Source organism: Neoarius graeffei, chromosome 18 (genome assembly GCF_027579695.1).
Source record: "Neoarius graeffei isolate fNeoGra1 chromosome 18, fNeoGra1.pri, whole genome shotgun sequence".
Classification (NCBI taxonomy): domain Eukaryota; kingdom Metazoa; phylum Chordata; class Actinopteri; order Siluriformes; family Ariidae; genus Neoarius; species Neoarius graeffei.
The window spans coordinates 62,836,485-62,856,877 of record NC_083586.1 but is presented as its reverse complement, the minus strand read 5'-3'; the positions used below and the strand labels follow the sequence as shown (position 1 = coordinate 62,856,877).

At 45.2% G+C, this 20,393-nt stretch overlaps 1 protein-coding gene across 1 annotated transcript in view; it reads left to right on the top strand.

Moving 5' to 3' along the window:
• Positions 1-6,842, top strand: part of prkacab (protein kinase, cAMP-dependent, catalytic, alpha, genome duplicate b) — a 33,406-nt gene extending 26,564 nt beyond the window's left edge. Inside the window, exon 10 of the mRNA XM_060899195.1 lies at positions 1,719-6,842. Within this exon, the coding sequence (XP_060755178.1) occupies positions 1,719-1,844 (126 nt within the window). The 3' untranslated portion in view covers positions 1,845-6,842. The remainder of the gene's footprint in view (positions 1-1,718) is intronic.
• The last annotated feature ends 13,551 nt before the right edge of the window (positions 6,843-20,393 follow it).

The following is a 20,393-nucleotide window of genomic DNA, read 5'->3' as shown; positions in this document are numbered from 1 at the left end:
GCAGTTTGAAAATGAGTATATTGTTTGGTGGTGAGAGGTCACACTTCCTTCACTGAGACTGACATAGAGAGGCCACGCCTCCTTCATGGAGACTGACACAGAGAGGCCACGCCTCCTTCACTGAGATACAGAGGCCACACCTCATACACAGAGGCCACGCCTCCTTCGCTGAGCTACAGAGGCCACACCTCATACACAGAGGCCACACCTACACTGAGACTGAGATACAGAGAGGCCACACCTCCTGCACACAAACACAGAGGCCACACCTCCTTCACCAAGACTGAAATACAGAGAGGCCACGCCTCCTGCACTGAGACTGAGACACAGAGGCCACGCCTCCTTCACTAAAACAGAAATACAGAAGCCACACCTCCTTCTCTTATACACAGAGGCCACTCCTTCTAAACTGAGACTGACACACATAGGCCACACCTCCTTCACTCAAACACAGAGGCCACACCTCCTTCACTGAGACTGAAATACAGAGGCCACACCTCCTTCAGTTATACACAAAGGCCACACCTCCTTCACTGAGACTGGCACACAAAGGCCACACCTCCTACACTGAGACTGAGATACACAGGCTATGCCTCCTTCAACAAGACTCATACAGAGAGGCCACGCCTCCTTCACTGAGACTGTGACACAGAGGCCACGCCTCCTTCACTGTGACTGAAATACAGAGGCCACACCTCTTTCACTTATACCCAAAGGCCACGCCTACTTCACTGAGACTGACACACAAAGGCCACACCTCCTACACTGAGACTAAGATACAGAGAGGCCACACCTCCTTGACTGAGACTGGCACTCAGAGGCCACACCTCCTACACTGAGACTAAGATACAGAGAGGCCACACCTCCTTGACTGAGACTGACACTCAGAGGCCAGACCTTCTACACTGAGACTGAGATACAGAGAGGCCACACCTCCTTGACTGAGACACAGAGGCCACACCTTCACTGTAACTGATACTGAGAGGCCACGCCTCCTTCACTGAGACTGAAATACAGAGGCCACGCCTCCTTCACTTATACACAGAGGCCACACCTGAGATATAGAGAGGCCACACCTCCTTGACTGAGACTGACACTCAGAAGCCAGACCTTCTACACTGAGACTGAGATACAGAGAGGCCACACCTCCTTGACTGAGACACAGAGGCCACACCTTCACTGTAACTGATACTGAGAGGCCACGCCTCCTTCACTGAGACTGAAATACAGAGGCCACGCCTCCTTCACTTATACACAGAGGCCACACCTGAGATATAGAGAGGCCACACCTCCTTGACTGAGACTGACACACAGAGGCCACACCTCCTACACCGAGACTGAGATACAGAGAGGCCACACCTCCTTGACTGAGACACAGAGGCCACACCTTCACTGTAACTGATACTGAGAGGCCACGCCTCCTTCACTGAGACTGAAATACAGAGGCTACGCCTCCTTCACTGTGACTGAAATACAGAGGCCACACCTCTTTCACTTATACACAGAGGCCACACCTGAGATATAGAGAGGCCACACCTCCTTGACTGAGACTGACACACAGAGGCCACACCTCCTACACCGAGACTGAGATACAGAGAGGCCACACCTCCTTGACTGAGACACAGAGGCCACACCTTCACTGTAACTGATACTGAGAGGCCACACCCCCTTCACTGAGCTTGACAAAGAGTGTTGATGTGTGTGTGTGTGTGTTCTAGGTGGAGGCTCCATTTATCCCTAAGTGCAGGGGTCCAGGGGACACCAGCAATTTCGACGACTATGAAGAAGAGGAGATCCGAGTGTCCCTCACTGAGAAGTGTGCTAAAGAGTTCGCCGAGTTCTAGCGCGGCCGAGCGCGACGAGCAGCAGGCGAGAACGAGCATGATGGATGTTTCTCTTTCTGTGTGTAGAATCAGTGCGAGCAGCTAAAAGGAGTTCAGCGACGAGTCGGAAGGACAGACACCGTTGCCTTCGCCATCCCGCCGTTTCCTCGTCCACGTTCATCATTACATTTATCGTTCATCTTTTATTTCTGTCTACATGCGGTTCGTCATGGCAACAGGGACGCACTCGATGAGTCCTCACCTCAGGAGCGCTCGACTCCTCCCGACATCTCCACCGCAGACTGTTGCGTAATCAGTGACATGTTCTGAAGCTTTGCGTTTCCTTTAGGCCTGTGTGTGACTGTGCTGATTTAAAGCATTGGAAGGATGACGATGAGAAAAAGCCATGATTCTATAATGTTTATAGCGTCGAGTATAGAGCTTATTACGATATTATTATTATTATTATTATTTGTCCTTGGATCTGCCTTCGTCTCAGCGTGCCACATCGATCAGTCTCTGAAGTGTCATGTATGAAAAATGTGCCATGAGATCAGAGCCCTTTGATTTGTTTCGTTGATTAATGGCTCCGCCGAAGTCCAGGAGCGTGTGCACTCTGCGCCCTTTAACACGTGGGGAGGTGACGGAGAAAAGAACCTGATATTACACTTTCATTTACACCTTTTTCCTGGAGAGATTCACATCTTCGTTCATGAACAGCTGTTTCAGTGCTGCTGGATTTCATCAGGATGTTTTGAGTTGCTGAATTCCTCAGCTCTACAAACGTATCGCCGCATGTACCTTCGGTACGCCATATTGATCAGAAAATGAACGAAAGCTTTTTATTCGGATGTTACATGAGGTGTGATGTCACAATCCCACCAACATAGTCCATTTCTGCTACATTCACATCACAAATAGACATCTGTGCTGTTTTAGGCTGCTTTCACACTTTTTTAAAATAAAAAAATCGCCAGCTGACGGGTCAGTCCCGTTTACAGTTGGAACTACGATGGCATCCGAATGCATGAAAATAAAGAAGAATAGTCATAACAACGTTCCTACCAAATTACAACCATGATTCGATTAACGCAGACGGAATAGAGACTGGCGTCTGGAGAATCTGGAGACAAGGTGGTTGTTTGCCTTCGCTGTAGCTTTGGAGGCAGAAAATCAACCAAATTTCATCCTATTCTGTAAACCCGCCCCCAACTCGCAACCTGATTATCACTTGGTGTATTTCTGAAATCATCAGTCCATCATCATCATCATCATAGTTTCCCGCCCGGCGCATTTCCGGCCTTGGGGTGCTTTTGAATGGTTGGAGGTGGAAATCTGACGTCCATCAGTCGCAGGAGGGCTGCCTTTTCCATCATGGCTTTTCTTGCCTGTTGGGCGTCAACTCCCAGTAGCTTTTCAGCATTCGTCCGTACTCTCATAGACATTCTTACATCAAAGAGTGGCTGTTTTTGCAGGGCACCATTGTCAAGTCGGCAGATATGGCTGATATACTTCAAATGTTGGCGGTAGCAGAACTCGCGGATAGGTAGTATATTGGTGATCTCCCGCAGGCATTGGTTTGAGATTGTAACTCTCCAATCTATCTGTCCTTCAAGCTGGACATCACTCTGTTCTTTTCTGCTTGGGACGTTTTTATGCTGGTATCCACCTTTCACCATTTTCCTTAAGAAACCATGCCACAAAGTCTCAATCTTATCCAGTTCCTTCTCCGTTAGAGGCCATGCTTGGATGCTATATAGCAGGCGAGACTTCACACATGTGGTCAGAAATGCCACTCTTGTAGATAACTGTATTCTGTGATCTGTCAACACATTTAAGCTCATTCCATTTCTGGAAGGTGGCTCCAATCCTGGCATACAGGAAATGAGAGGTATCTGTTTCGTTGTTTGTAATGGTGTAGCCAGGGTATTTGGAACTTCGCACATTCTTTATTTTATTGTTACCGACAGTTATCAGGCATTCCTGGTTCTTGACTTCATCATCGACATTGAAGGCCATTGTCTCAGTTTTGCTGTATGACATCTGCAACCCAAACCGTGTGAACGTTTGGTCATCATCCGTTCCCACAATTTACAAAAATCGCTCCTCCTCCTACACGATTGATCAGATTTTGATCAAACTCGCATACAATGTTCCCCAGCTTGGTGAGCATAAAAGTTGTCCAGACGGTAGCACCACCTTTCATATTTACGATTTTATGGGCGTCTGAAAATTTGGGGTGACTTGTCACATTAAACGCTGCTCTTTGTAAACTGTTGGGACATTTTTACTGAAACTCACCCAGAAGACTCTAAAGACATTCCAACAAGAATTGTTCACCAGGTGGCACCACCTGCCGTGGATGCGGCGACACAGGGGTCATATGCAAGTTCACAAAAATCGCTACTTCTCCTACAGGATTGATCAGATTTCGATCAAATTCACATACAATGTTCCCCAGGTAGGTGTGTATGAAAGTTGTCCAGACGGTGGCGCCACCTTTCATATTTACGATTTTATGGGCGTCTGAAAATTTGGGGTGACTTGTCACATTAAACGCTGCTCTTTGTAAACTGTTGGGACATTTTTACTGAAACTCACCCAGAAGAGACTAAAGACATTCCAACAAGAATTGTTCACCAGGTGGCACCACCTGCCGTGGATGCGGCGACACAGGGGTCATATGCAAGTTCACAAAAATCGCTACTTCTCCTACAGGATTGATCAGATTTCGATCAAATTCACATACAATGTTCCCCAGGTAGGTGTGTATGAAAGTTGTCCAGACGGTGGCGCCACCTTTCATATTTACGATTTTATGGGCGTCTGAAAATTTGGGGTGACTTGTCACATTAAACGCTGCTCTTTGTAAACTGTTGGGACATTTTTACTGAAACTCACCCAGAAGAGACTAAAGACATTCCAACAAGAATTGTTCACCAGGTGGCACCACCTGCCGTGGATGCGGCGACACAGGGGTCATATGCAAGTTCACAAAAATCGCTACTTCTCCTACAGGATTGATCAGATTTCGATCAAATTCACATACAATGTTCCCCAGGTAGGTGTGTATGAAAGTTGTCCAGACGGTGGCGCCACCTTTCATATTTACGATTTTATGGGCGTCTGAAAATTTGGGGTGACTCGTCACATTAAACGCTGCTCTTTGTAAACTGCTGGAACATTTTCACTGAAGTTCACCCAGAAGACTCTAAAGACATATTTCAACAAGAATTGTTCACCAGGTGGTGCCACCTGCCGTGGATGCAGCGACACAGGGGTCATATGCAATTTCATAAAAATTGCTACTCCTCCTACAGGATTGATCAGATTTCAGACTTGCTGACGGATCATGGATAAAATACGCCATGCCATGACGGGTTGAGAAAAAAAAAAGAGTGTGAAAGCAGCTTAATTTACTGACTTATTAAGCAATATTTTTAAATGAATTGCAGGCTAATAATGTTCAAATAACCATGAGTGGCAATCACATCAATGTCACCAATCACAGCTCAGATGGGCTCACGTCCACAGAATTATCGCTCTGCTTGTCTTCATATATCATGGAGGACGAACCCATGAGTCCTCACCATTTCGGATTGGTCCAGTAATCGGAATCTCGGTGGAAACTTGCTCTGAAAATTCTGAAAATTGTGCTATGTTTGTGCCTTCAAAGGAAATTTTTGTGCCGTTTTACGTCTTAAATTTAATCAGTAGCGCATTGCTTTAAAGCTTCAGTATTTCGGTGCAATTGGAAAGTTGTGTTGATGGTTCACTGGACAACGTGACTCAAATACGTTCTGTGTCACAAACTGAGAAATCACAGAGCACAAATATCTCCACGGCACAATGCTCTAGTGCTAACGGACGAGGCTGTTTTTTTGGTGCAAATGGGACCGAATTTGTAACGGCGAACCTTTTGAAAACCGTACGCTGGAATGCTAAATGGTGTTTGTTTCCTAAAGATGTTTTTACATTGAAACTTTTCAGTGGAAAGGGTTAGTGGTGAGTTTTAACCAAGTAACCACCTGCTAGTTTTGAGCAGGGTGTCGAACCGACTTCGAGACTTCTTCAACGGCTCAAACGCAGCACAAACAGATTGCTCTTCGATTTGTTTTCTTTTTATATATTGAACTGCTGTAGTCTCACCGTTTAGTCAAGGGGACAAAAAAAAAGCATGACTGACTTGAAGATCCACAAATCCAGTTATCCTCAGGTGATCCACAGAGACCCAACAGCATCCCGGTCAGGTCCGTCTGCAGATCGCATTGTGCAGGAAGTGTACGTTTGGGCGTATTTATGCAAATTTGTGTCAGTGATTTTACAAGAGCAACACTGAGTGCGCCGTAAATGTGAAAGTGGGCGTGTCTTTGAGCCTATAAAAAAGCCATCAAAAATTCATATTTCTTGGTCTGATAGAGAACAGAAAGCAACCTGACGGGAATTTTACACCATATTCGTCAAACACCTGAGAAAACGTCCGAATGCAATCGTTTCCGTGTGCAACTCAAACATTTTTATAAGCGTTCATGTTTGGGTTTCTGGATTTCATGACACGCCCACCGGTCTGCAGACAGATGAGCAGGAACATCTGGGAGGTGAAATGGACGAAAGAAAGGTGGTGAGGGTGCACTGAGTATTTCCTATGTGTTATTTACATTCAGGTGTCCAAGCAATTTGACTTGCATTTGAATGATTTTGAGAGGACGAGTCCAATGTCATGCCAAAACGAACATCTTCCTACAGTTTCATTTTGAACCCTGAGCCCGTCAGCATGTGTCTTTCTTCCCTTTTTTAAACTCCATCAATCACGTCCTGAGCTGGTAAGTCTGTTCTTCCTCGGCAGACGGGTAAAGTGAAACTGGCTTCTTTTGGGTGTTCTGAATTTTGTAATACTCGAGTCTGTTAGTTCTCCAGATTCCACAGCATCATTTACCGACTGAAGACACGGCGGAGTGCTCTGGTGATATTTTGCACCACAAGAATCATTCCAATAAAGTTTTACTTGTGTAAATACCACACGTGATGCCTTTTAATTCATTTTCATAAAAGGAACAAGAAGGTGAAGTCAGATATATTGGGACAGTTTTTCTTGTCATTAATTAAAGCGAGACGGCCTTTTGATTTCATAAAATCGGTGAAATTTAGTTACGCCTGAAATGTGGTGATTGTGATATCTGTTTATTTCTGTAATATCTCTCAAAATATCAGGCCATTCTGTGGCTGGGAAGTTATTTAGTTTGAAGGGATTAAAGCAAATAATGTGCATGAAATCGCTCGCTTCGTGCAGTCAAGCAGACAGAGGAAGTCCGTGTGCGCATGCGCAGGTTTACCTTCTTCTTCTTCTTTTGGGTTTTACGGCAGCTGGCATCCATAGTGTTGCATTACTGCCATCTACAGGTTTCCCTTTGAGCGTGCACTGACAGTTCCATCATTCTGTCGCTAAACGAACAGCTGATCACACCGAGGTGCTCGCTGAGCGCCGATATTTATTAGTTTGGTCCTGCGTTTCCTTTCCTTCGTATATAACATAACGTCTTTTCTTCTCGCTTTCTTTCCGTTACTGTAGTTGCTCTTTCACGTTTCATTCGCACACTCACGTCCTCCATTTTTCTCTCCTGTTTCAAATTTGTATCCCACAATGCCTTGCGTGAACAGGGAAAGCCCACCATGTCACATGATGCATGATGTAGTATCTTTAATTGGGTCATGGTGAAGCAGGAAAAAATAGAGAATTTAGGGCCACGTGGAGATAAATTCATTAATTGTTCTATTTTAAAAACTAATAAAATTGAAAGTCTGTGATTCGAATTCAGTAGCTTTCGGTCACTAAACAAAAATAACGGTGTCGGGAAAATTCTTTTTATGACGTACACTTGAAAAATCTGAAAGGCGGTCTAGCTTTAAAAAAAAAATCCCCCAACACATGACACATTTCTGAAATCCTTAACATGTTGATTTTCTACATCATATTTTAAAGGTGCTGACTGCAAAGTCGGGCGGCACGGTGGTGTAGTGGTTAGCGCTGTCACCTCACAGCAAGAAGGTCCGGGTTCGAGCCCTGTGGCCGGCGAGGGCCTTTCTGTGCGGAGTTTGCATGTTCTCCCCATGTCCGCGTGGGTTTCCTCCGGGTGCTCCGGTTTCCCCCACAGTCCAAAGACATGCAGGTTAGGTTAACTGGTGACTCTAAATTGAGCGTAGGTGTGAATGTGAGTGTGAATGGTTGTCTGTGTCTATGTGTCAGCCCTGTGATGACCTGGCGACTTGTCCAGGGTGTACCCCGCCTTTCGCCCGTAGTCAGCTAGGATAGGCTGCAGCTTGCCTGCGACCCTGTAGAACAGGATAAAGCGGCTAGAGATAATGAGATGAATGACTGCAAAGCCATCTAAAATCTTTTAATTTTTTTATTGTGCATGGCATTTTCCATTGTATTGCAAGAACAATATCATGTGGATGAACGGGATGTGATCATGTTGATGTCCTGAGGGCCACTTTCCTCCGTTTTGGGACCATTTTCCTGCCTCATAAGGTAAACAGTGCGGCCATACGGAAACAGGAAACAGCCGAACGTGAGGGAGGAGCTTTAACTAATTAGCATAACTATGGAACTGCGTCACACCATGATGGCGACGTGTGGAAAACATCGTGACTCTGCATCGACCTCGGAGAGTTTTGAGTTGCAGGTATGTAATTTGTGATTAACGTTCGCGAATAGATCCGTGAAACAAAAGACGAATGTTTTTTTTTTCTGTTACTGCTTTTGTGTTCTTGTTTCTTTCTCTGTAAGATCAAAACATTAGGTATAGAACTCCATACTCGCTGCCATGGAGTCGAGCCCATGCACTCTAAGGCTAAGCTAGCTAAGTGCTAGCTAGAATGGTTTAGTTATCTGTCCAGAAAAATGACACGTCATCCATCTAATCTTGCAGTTGCACTCACTAGGCAGGCTTTCCTTTTCTTTTCCACTGGAGGGAGAGCCGAGTCCGCCATGTTCACCCATGCCAACTTGTCTTTGGTTAAAAGTAGGTCAGAAAAATACGCCCCACAGTGGTCATGTGATATTGTTGCTCGCTTGCTTCGGCGATCTCCGGAATCGTAAAATGAGAGACGCTTTTTATCTCGGCAAAACATTTACACACAGGATCCACGGTGTGTGTGTGCAGCAGTGAAACATCTCAAAACTCCAACAGCAATAGAAATAGAACATTTTACCCAGAATTCAACTTTGCAGTCAGGACCTTTAAATAAGAATCACTTAATGTATCAGCTTTTTATGCTTGGGCAATGAGGAACTGGGAGACAGGTGCAACAGTACAAGGTGTGTTTATTATTTTTCTATTTTCACTTATGCATTACTAACACATGCTTTTCCCACGCCGACATCCACAAGGGAACTTGGCAACATCCGAGGTCCAAACGATGGCACCTCATTGATTACATCATTGTCAGGCTACACTATAAGAGCGATGTCTTAGATTCAAGAGTCCGCCGTAGCGCTGACTGCTGGACGGACCATAAAATGGTATGTGCCCGCTTAAAACTATGCTTTCATCTATCAACTCAGAAGCGGAAGGCCAACACGCCAAAGCAGCTAAATGTCAGGAAACTGAGCGATCCATCTATATTAGACCAGCTACAAGAGTCCATCTGTGAAAACCTGTCTAGCATCACCTCTGAGAATTTTTCTCTCGAGCAACGGTGGAAATATCTCCGCGACACCCTCTATAACAGTGCCAAGGATACCATTGGCTTCCAAAAGCGCAATCACTGTGACTGGTTTGACGAGAACAACCCCACCATCAGAAACCTTCTGAATCAAAACCAAGCGGCCTTCCAAGCTGTCCTCAGCAATGATACATGCGACAACCGAGCCCGCTACAGCCAAGCGAGAAGCACCTGTCAGAGAGAGCTCTGCCGCCTTCAAAACCAGTCGTGGCTGGACCGTGCTAAAGAAATTGAACAATATGCTGAAAGACACGACTTTAGAGCTTTCTTCCAGTCTGTTAAGTTTGCCTACCAACGACGCCAAAGCGGTATCAGTCCTATAAACGATTCTCAGGGCAACCGGCTTACGGAAAAGGAAGATATACTAGCTCGCTGGAAAGAACACTTCAGTGTTTTATTGAACCAGTCAGGAACAGCCAATGCCTCTGTCCTTGATGCAATCCCCCAGGAAGAAATTCTTGATGAACTGGCAGCTCCACCAACCGTTGAAGAGGTTAAGTCAGCCCTTGACCGCCTGGCTAACAACAAAGCTCCGGGCTCGGATTGCATTCCATCGGAGGTCTTGAAAGCAGGCGGAAAACCCCTCCTCTCAGAACTCTGGACCCTCTTCCTTGCCATCTGGGAAGAGGAGAAGGTACCCCAAGACCTGAAAAATGGTATCATAGTTACGATCTTCAAGAAGCACTGTCGCTTCGACTGCGGCAACTACCGCGGCATTATGCTGTTATCTGTCACTGGCAAGTTATTCGCCCATGTCATCCTTGACAGAATATGGCCCTGCATAGAAAAATACATCCCCGAAGCCCAATGTAGCTTCAGAGGTGGGTGGTCAACTAGCGATATGATGTTCGCCCTCCGCCAGCTCCTGGAAAAGTGTAGGGAGCAACACCAAGAACTGCACACAGTCTTTGTGGACTTAGTAAAGGCATTTGACACGGTTAGCAGACCTCTTATGTGGGCTCTACTTAAGAAGATCGGAATTCCCTCTAAGGTAGTTAACATCATCCAGAGTTCCCACAACGGTATGGAGGCAAGAGCACTGATTGGCGGAGAACTCACCGAACCATTCCCGGTAACAAATGACCTGCGACAAGGATGTATTTTAGCTCCTACTCTGTTCATCCTTCTCTTCTCCTTTGTCCTGCGCAACGCCCATAAAGACATCCTTGACTTCGGCGTTGACATCAAGCATAAGCTCGACGGTGATCTGTTCAATCTCCAGAGACTCAAGGCAAAGTCCATACCATCTACGCGCCTCGAGGATTTTCTGTATGCCGATGATGCCGCTCTGACCACCAAAACCTGTGAATCCCTACAAGAAGGCGTCACAGCCCTGAACAACGCCTGCGTGTCCTGGGGCCTAACGATCAGCAAACTAAAGACCGAAGTAATGCATGTCCAGTGTGAGGAGCCAACCGCAATCACAATCAAGGGTACGCAACTAAAGCGCGTGCATACCTTTACATACCTAGGAGGAAACCTGTCTGACGACGCAAGTCTTGACCCTGAGATCCAGCGCCGAGTGAGTCGTGGTGCAGCTGCATTTAACGCCTTAAGAACTAGGTGCTTTGACAGAAGAGGCCTATCTTTGGCAACTAAGGTGACTGTTTATAAAGCCATAGTCCTCCCCTCGCTCCTATATGGATCTGAAACATGGCCCACTCTTGCCCATCATATACGCCGCTTGGAAGTCTTCCACCAAAGGTCACTCCGACAAATCATGAACATCAAGTGGTGGCATCGCGTCACCAACACGGAGATCCTTGAGCGTGCCAACTGCTCTTCCATTGAAAACATGATCCGTAGTAGCAGACTTCGATGGCTTGGCCATGTATCCCGAATGGACAACTCCAGGATTCCTAAGCAACTTCTATTCGGCGAGCTGAAGCTTGGTAAACGCGACAGGGGACGCCCTCGCAAGCGCTGGAAGGACTGCATTAAAGAAGACCTTCGTGCCTTCCAAATGGATTTGAAGACTTGGTATGAGGACGCCCAGGACCACTGCCTGTGGAGGTGTGCCCTCCATTCTGGGTCGGAAACCTGCGAGCTTAGGCTCAGAGAACGAGCCGCAGAGCGACAAATAAGGAGGCACCACAGGGCTACGGGTCCCCCATCGTCATAATTGACGGGGATCTTAAAGAAAGAAAGAAAGAAAGAAAGAAAGAAAGAAAGAAAGAAAGATTTTCACTTATCAGTGACTTCTCACACACATGCACACACACACACACACACACACACACCACGTGCTGAGAAACACAACTCACTCTCTCTCTCGTTACTGGCCATCTGAAAGACACACATTAATAGACAGCCCATAATTAGACACATCACAATGTAACTCATCACATGTTACCTGCTGGTTCAATCTGTCTCCTCGTCATTCACATCCAAGACTTGACCACGCCCTCGCTGCCAAACTTAGCTTTTTTTATCAGAACTGACTGATAAACTTTTTTAATGATGTCTGGTCATTTAGGACACATATTTTCACTGGTGTGGGCCTTTACTTTCATTTTCAGCGACATGTTTGAACATTTTTTGGTAGCAAACTTTTTCATCAATAAATCACCTGACCGGGCGGCACGGTGGTGTAGTGGTTAGCGCTGTCGCCTCACAGCAAGAAGGTCCTGGGTTCGAGCCCCGGGGCCGGCGAGGGCCTTTCTGTGCGGAGTTTGCATGTTCTCCCCGTGTCCGCGTGGGTTTCCTCCGGGTGCTCCGGTTTCCCCCACAGTCCAAAGACATGCAGGTTAGGTTAACTGGTGACTCTAAATTGACCGTAGGTGTGAATGTGAGTGTGAATGGTTGTCTGTGTCTATGTGTCAGCCCTGTGATGACCTGGCGACTTGTCCAGGGTGTACCCCGCCTTTCGCCCGTAGTCAGCTGGGATAGGCTCCAGCTTGCCTGCGACCCTGTGGAAGGATAAAGCGGCTAGAGATAATGAGATGAGATGAGAATCACCTGACCATCACACCCATATATATTTCTTCCTCAAACTGTTGCCACCAAGGCTTCCTTTTTACACAGTAAAGTTTTAACTGGTGGATGTAACTCCGTACTGTAGCTTGATAAAGGTTTTCCAAAGTAATCCCAAGCCCATGTGGTTCTATCAGCTGTAGATGAATGATGGTTCTTGATGCAGTGAGGGATCGGAGATCACGGGGGTTCAGATTAGGCTTGAGCCCTTTGCCCTTTATATACCGAAATTCCTCCAGATTCCTTGATTCATTTAATGATATTATGCACTGTAGAGGGTGAAATATCCAAATCTGTTCCTGTCTTTCTTTGAGGAACATTGTTTTTAAACATGTCAATAATTTTCAATAATAATAATTGTGTGCAGCACTTAATAAAGGTCAAATAAATAGGCCTATAAAATAAATACATTTTAAAAAACAGTGAAATTATAATATGATCAATAGATCACAGCAGTTGTGCTGTGTCCTGCACGTCATTGCTCTCATCCATGGCCAAAGCAAAAAACTCGAATTCTGACGCTTTCTCATTCAGCTGGTCATACACGTTGTCCCCCAAATCTTCAGTTCGCCTGGTCATCGTAGGTGCGGAGAGACTCACCACGTTGAGCGCATCCTTCTTGTCGGGACACACCTCCTCAGCCACAGCAAGCATGCATACTTTAACAAAGTCCCCATCAGTAAACGGCTTTCCATGGGTAGCTAGTAGGTGAGCTGCCTTATAGCTAGCTCGGACAGCAGCCTGGTTGATCTGGGTTTGGCGAAGGAATACATTCTGTTGTGCAGCCAGTCCGCATTTCATCCTCCGAATCCTGTCTTCTCTTGTTTGCCCTTGCAAACTAGCATACTCTTTGTGGCGGGTTTCATAGTGACGACGCAGATTATATTCTTTAAAAACCAACACACTTTCTTTGCATACAAGACAAACTGCACGGTCCTTACACTGAACGAAAAAATAACCGGTGGTCCACTGTTCTTTAAAAACTCTGCACTCTCTGTCAACTTTTCACTGACCGCTAGCCATTTTGCTGTCCTGAACACTGACAGTTCTCTGCGCGTGCGCTGCCTGTCACTGCTTGATCGCGAGCATATGACAAAAATTCGGAAAATATGAATAGTTCATTTTATAACTAAATATCAATTTTAATTGATAAAATCAACAAAATACAAGATGCAGACATGTTATTATTTGCCAAAAAGCAATTTAAAAAAATAGGCCATGACCACTTTTGGGGATTGCCTCATAGGGCCGGTTCAAGTGCTGGGGGGCAGAGGGGCTGGGGGGCTGATCAAAGGGGGGTGGCGGGCCGTAGTCGGCCCGCGGGCCGTAGTTTGATGACCCCTGTTCAACAACATACTCCACCACAAGTCTCCTAACCTCCTGAGGCTGAAGGAGCATCTCAGAGCGGGCTGCTTTGTGATTTTATCGCCACTCTCATCCTCCGCTTGCTTCCTTGCTAACTTCATGTTACTGCGGCACCTCTGTAAATGTTTAGTTAAATTACTGGTGCTATTTCGGGAAGTGGACCGTTCTTTAGGTTTAGCACACAAAGTGCATTTGACTACGATGTTCTTCACATCCTTATTTTTCACAAACTTAAAGTAATGGGCGTGTGCCCATCTGGAGAATGTGCTATCCGCCATTAGATCAGCTGCAGGTTCACTCATCTCCATAGACATATAAACATAGACGCCGCATTGAGCTGGTGGCCTGTTGCTGGGATACGTCAGAGTGTCCGCCATACTGGATGTGGCAAATCTTCCCCATAAACCAATGCAAGTAAATGGACTGAACTTCATAAAGCCCCTTTCTACAATAATATTTAACTCGATGCCTTTTATTCACCCATTAAGACACACGCGTATATATTTGGGAAACAAACAGGCATCAAAACAACACATATAACTTTTAATGTGATGGTTATAAATAGTGTGCGAAATACCCTGTACACTGCAAACTAGCGACAGATATGCGATAGATAGCTCAGGTAAGCTAATCAGTCAGCATACCGTAGCAAGCTACCAAAACCTGAGGCCACAATAACCAACCTACAAGACTGAATATGATAAATGATGGAAATAGTGGAAAAACTGGAAATAGTGAATGAAAATAAAAATGTACTGTTTTATTTATTGAGTCACCACACAGACCTACTCTCGTTGAATAAAGTGAGCTGAATGACCGCCAAACTGAGTTCGGCCAGGTTCTAACATCATACCAAAACAAACTACATCACTGATTCCTTCACATTCAGAAAGGTTAAAAACATTCATCATACGTTCAAAAACGTTCATCAGAGTGTGGCACTGTATTATCTAATTCTCGCTGCTTATAACTGTACACCCCCCCGGTGGAGATGAGCTGGGAAACTGAAGACTGAAGGAACAGTATTGAAAAGTATTTTTCCAGTCTCACCTGTGAAAGGTAATCCCATGTGATCTCGTTTGGACGGTAAACCTGTTGGTACAGTTAAACGCAGCACATGAATGAGGCATCTTTATTCTCAGCTACTGTCTAGACGCTATAGCAGAGACGGTTGAAGAATCTCCACTTTGCCACATCCAATATGGCGGTGAGGATGACGTATGATTCTATGCAGAAGGCGGCGTCTATGTTTATATGTCTATGCTCATCTCTCTCTCCTGTCTGACTAGCCTAAAGGAAAAGGAAGTGAAACATTTTGCGCGGACGTTTCACCTCTGCTGATCTCGCATGATTTTGGCGAATTTGTATGAAAGAAAAAAAAAGTCCAACACTTCATTCCAGGTTAAAAATGCATTGTAACGCGCGTTACTGACATTTGTACCGAGTAAAATATTACCAATTTTTTTTCTGTAATGCCTTACATTACCGCGTTACTGCAAAAAGCAATGCATTACAGTAATTCGTTACTTTTGTAACGCGTTACTCCCAACACTGATCATGATTACAGTCACCTGTTGTCATCACCTGTTTCGAATCACGTCTTAATTTAATTGTTTTACCTCGTTACTCGCCCTAAATTTCCTCTGGCCCCAACTTATTTTGGAATGTGTTGCAGGTCTGAAACACAGGAATGGATGGATATTAACAAATTAAATGAAGTTGACCAACAAAACATGAAATATCTTGGGTTCGTTCTGTCTGCAATGAAATATAAGTAATTTTCTTTCTTTTTTTTTATTTGCATCTTCCATACCGTCCCAACTTTTTCTGATTTTGGGTTGTATATCACCAAAAAGGGCGGCACGGTGGTGTAGTGGTTAGCGCTGTCGCCTCACAGCAAGAAGGTCCTGGGTTCGAGCCCCATGGCCGGCGAGGGCCTTTCTGTGTGGAGTTTGCATGTTCTCCCCGTGTCCGCGTGGGTTTCCTCCGGGTGCTCCGGTTTCCCCCACAGTCCAAAGACATGCAGGTTAGGTTAACTGGTGACTCTAAATTGACCGTAGGTGTGAATGTGAGTGTGAATGGTTGTCTGTGTCTATGTGTCAGCCCTGTGATGACCTGGCGACTTGTCCAGGGTGTACCCCGCCTTTCGCCCGTAGTCAGCTGGGATAGGCTCCAGCTTGCCTGCGACCCTGTAGAAGGATAAAGCGGCTAGAGATAATGAGATGAGATGAGATGATCAAGCCTGAGGTGACGGTGTTGAGGAAAATCTCCCTCAGATGACATGAGGACAAAACCTTGAGAGGAACCAGACTCAAAAGGGAACCCATCCTCATTTGGGTCAGAACAGATAGCGTGATTATAAATAACTTACTTCTGTAAGTGTGTCCACTGCAAGTTGGTCTCACAACTAACCACGCGAAGTGGTTAGCGTGTCCGCCTCTCAATCGCGAGTTATAATCGCAATCAGGTCATAATAAAGATCATCATAAAAATAGTGCCTACTACTGTCTGGCAAGACACACTGCAATACAGATGCAAGTGGAGAAATCAAACTTTCATGGTTACCAGAGGACACGCCCCCCCACTGTAACCCTAGCTGTATGGGTGAGAGGCCGAGAACTATCGAAACGGAGATATGCGCCGCACCCATACACCTTAAAGAGCTGATTAGTACTGGGACAGGAGATTGCCTGGGAAGACCAGATTCTGGCATGAAAGGGACTTTGACTTTGATAAGTGTGTCCTATATGGTCAAAAAGTGCAATAGTGTGCAAAAAAAACAGGAAATTGATTATAGTTGGGCGGCACGGTGGTGTAGTGGTTAGCGCTGTCACCTCACAGCAAGAAGGTCCGGGTTCGAGCCCCGTGGCCGGCGAGGGCCTTTCTGTGCGGAGTTTGCATGTTCTCCCCGTGTCCGCGTGGGTTTCCTCCAGGTGCTCCGGTTTCCCCCACAGTCCAAAGACATGCAGGTTAGGTTAACTGGTGACTCTAAATTGACCGTAGGTGTGAATGTGAGTGTGAATGGTTGTCTGTGTCTATGTGTCAGCCCTGTGATGACCTGGCGACTTGTCCAGGGTGTACCCTGCCTTTCGCCCGTAGTCAGCTGGGATAGGCTCCAGCTCGCCTGCGACCCTGTAGAAGGATAAAGCGGCTAGAGATAATGAAATGAAATGAAAAATGATGATATTTTTGAAATAAAGTCTATTTTGTTGAAGTTATCAGCTGTTCATTGATGGAGACTTGAGTGCAAAACTGTTCATGGCAACTACAGTCCTAAAATTATCATGGTGATTGTAGTCCTCAGCCATTGTAGCAAAACTGTAAGGGTCCAGAGACGTCTTCTAAGTGTGTCTTTCGACTGTCCATATGGGGCTGTCCTCTCCAGGAGCGATGTGATGAGACTCCAGCCAGAAGTAGGGCATCAGAGTGGATCAAGTAGGTGTGGAGGGCAGGAGAGGTCAGCATCACCGGTGTCTCAGGATCAATGTGTAACGAGAGAGAGAGAGAGGTTGTTAGGTATGCCCAGTGTCACTAATGGTTAAGAACAATGTCCATTGTGCACGGAGTGCAAGCAGGGACTCCGGCAAGACTAACAATGACACCATAACTAAAAGGGAGAGCCAAAAGGTAACACAGTCATGAGGGAGCTCTGGGACATAAAGTAGAAGCCACTACACCATCTACAACACACAAGTGTTTTTACATATATGATGAACCTCACTGACATTCCGACACTGGGTGTAAGATCAAATCCTAACAGAGCCGGAAACAGAAGTGCCACTGTGGTCGTAATGCAGAAGTGTTTTCTGTTGCTTTATTTTTACATTCTGATCATTGGAGTGCAGTGAAAGTGGAAAAGAAACCATATTTGTTGTTAAAGGTTTTCTTCATAGTATACAAACCCATTCTATAACTGCGAATACATTTCAAGCGTCAACTCTGTTAGTCATCATCAACTCTGTTATCGTTAAACGGGGCAATCCATTAACAGAATCGATGATAACAGATTTGACATTTTTTCACCATTTTGTGTCTTAACTCCACATGCGAACCTCAAACTAGCGACCACATGGCACATATAAAAACAGAATTTTATGTATTTTAATCGTATTATTGGTTTTAAAAACTGAGTGAGCGATTTGTGGTTGGTAGAAGAGAGCAACTGGACTTGCTTGAAAAGTCTTGAAGACGTTTCGCCTCTCGTCCGAAAGGCATCATCAGTTCTGTCTGTCTAATAGGGAGTATCAAGTATTTATCCTCTCATGGATCATAATAGAATCCGAATCAGAATGCTGATGGCTGCATTGAAGGTGGCTGATAGATGTCATAGACACCCACCTCTGTTCAGTGATGGTCGTTCCAGGCTGACAAAAATGAACGATCCTCTCTGGCTAAGATGTCCGCCAGTTTTCTGGAGGTCCTCTCATACTCCCGCACCAGTCGAAGGGAACTCATCCCAAAGTGTGTAGAAACATATCTGTGAAGATATGTTCCAGTTCCAGTTGCTCTCTTCTACCAACCACAGATTACTATGACGTTTTGGGATAGCGAAACGTCTTCAAGACTTTTCAAGCAAGTCCAGTTGCTCTCTTCTACCAACCACAGATTACTATGTACCTGGACGACTGAGTATCTTCACAGATATGTTTCTACACACTTTGGGATGAGTCCCCTTCGACTGGTGCGGGAGTATGAGAGGACCTCCAGAAAACTGGCGGACATCTTAGCCAGAGAGGATCGTTCATTTTTGTCAGCCTGGAACGACCATCACTGAACAGAGGTGGGTGTCTATGACATCTATCAGCCACCTTCAATGCAGCCATCAGCATTCTGATTCGGATTCTATTATGATCCATGAGAGGATAAATACTTGATACTCCCTATTAGACAGACAGAACTGATGATGCCTTTCGGACGAGAGGCGAAACGTCTTCAAGACTTTTCAAGCAAGTCCAGTTGCTCTCTTCTACCAACCACAGATTACTATGTACCTGGACGACTGAGTATCTTCACAGATATGAGTGAGCGATTCACTCCATTATCACAATAACAGAGTTGACAGATCATTAATCTACTGTTGGTGTAAAATCCTCAACATTTTGTTCAAATTAATGAGAGAAGAAACAGAACACAATCTCCCTCAGTGCCTCTCTGAAGTTTCCCGCCAGAGGAAGTGACATCACTTGGTGCAGGTGTCATGTGTATTATTAAAAGCCTTTGTGGATTTAATGCGGTTTTATAACAGAGTTAACGGAGTTCACAAGACTATTGGGATGGATAAAAAAATATTTTTTTTTTAATGACTGAACTTTCACATAATACAGAAAATCAGCTTTCTATTAAAACTGCAATTGATTTTATAACAGTGAATAGAATAAGCCCCCAAAAAAACAGACTGTTAGACTGAATCACTTCCTGGTTATTGGAGTTGAATGGATGAATCAGGAGTCAAAGACAGCCAATAATGTGGGGGTAGGGGTGGGGGTCGTTTAGTTAACGTTTTATGGATAAATTGGGTCTAAAATGGACATCAAGCATCGCTATTGGTGAAAGTTTGTCATAATTTGGATTATTGTTCAAAACTGATTCAATAAAGATTTCTTTTGGGGAAAATAACAAAAGGTTTATCTCAGAGACACGAAATGTACCCTGAATTCTAGAATGACCCGTATACAGAGGAGTTCTTTTTTTGGTAACATTATCTCAATATCTTTATAACCTTGCGAATGGGTACAGTATATTTCACAATTATTATCCTAAATGACGGCATGCAGTAGGTTCGTACTAGCTGGTGTGTGTACATGAAGAGCTCAAGCGAAAATGCCGACAAGCTCCAACCTGGAAAAAATAGAACCAATACCATCAGTGGATTGTTGGTGGTACCATGTTTCTGTTCAGCAGGTTAGCTTTTTTTTCCCACAAAACGAGACATCTCCATTGTAAAATCCTACAACCCCGATTCCAAAAAAGTTGGGACAAAGTACAAATTGTAAATAAAAATGGAATGTAATAATTTACAAATCTCAAAAACTGATATTGTATTCACAATAGAACATAGACAACATATCAAATGGGCGGCACGGTGGTGTAGTGGTTAGCGCTGTCGCCTCACAGCAAGAAGGTCCTGGGTTCGAGCCCCGGGGCCGGCGAGGGCCTTTCTGTGTGGAGTTTGCATGTTCTCCCCGTGTCTGCGTGGGTTTCCTCCGGGTGCTCCGGTTTCCCCCACAGTCCAAAGACATGCAGGTTAGGTTAACTGGTGACTCTAAATTGAGCGTAGGTGTGAATGTGAGTGTGAATGGTTGTCTGTGTCTATGTGTCAGCCCTGTGATGACCTGGCGACTTGTCCAGGGTGTACCCCGCCTTTCGCCCGTAGTCAGCTGGGATAGGCTCCAGCTTGCCTGCGACCCTGTAGAAGGATAAAGCGGCTAGAGATAATGAGATGAACATATCAAATGTTGAAAGTGAGACGTTTTGAAATTTCATGCCAAATATTGACTCATTTGAAAT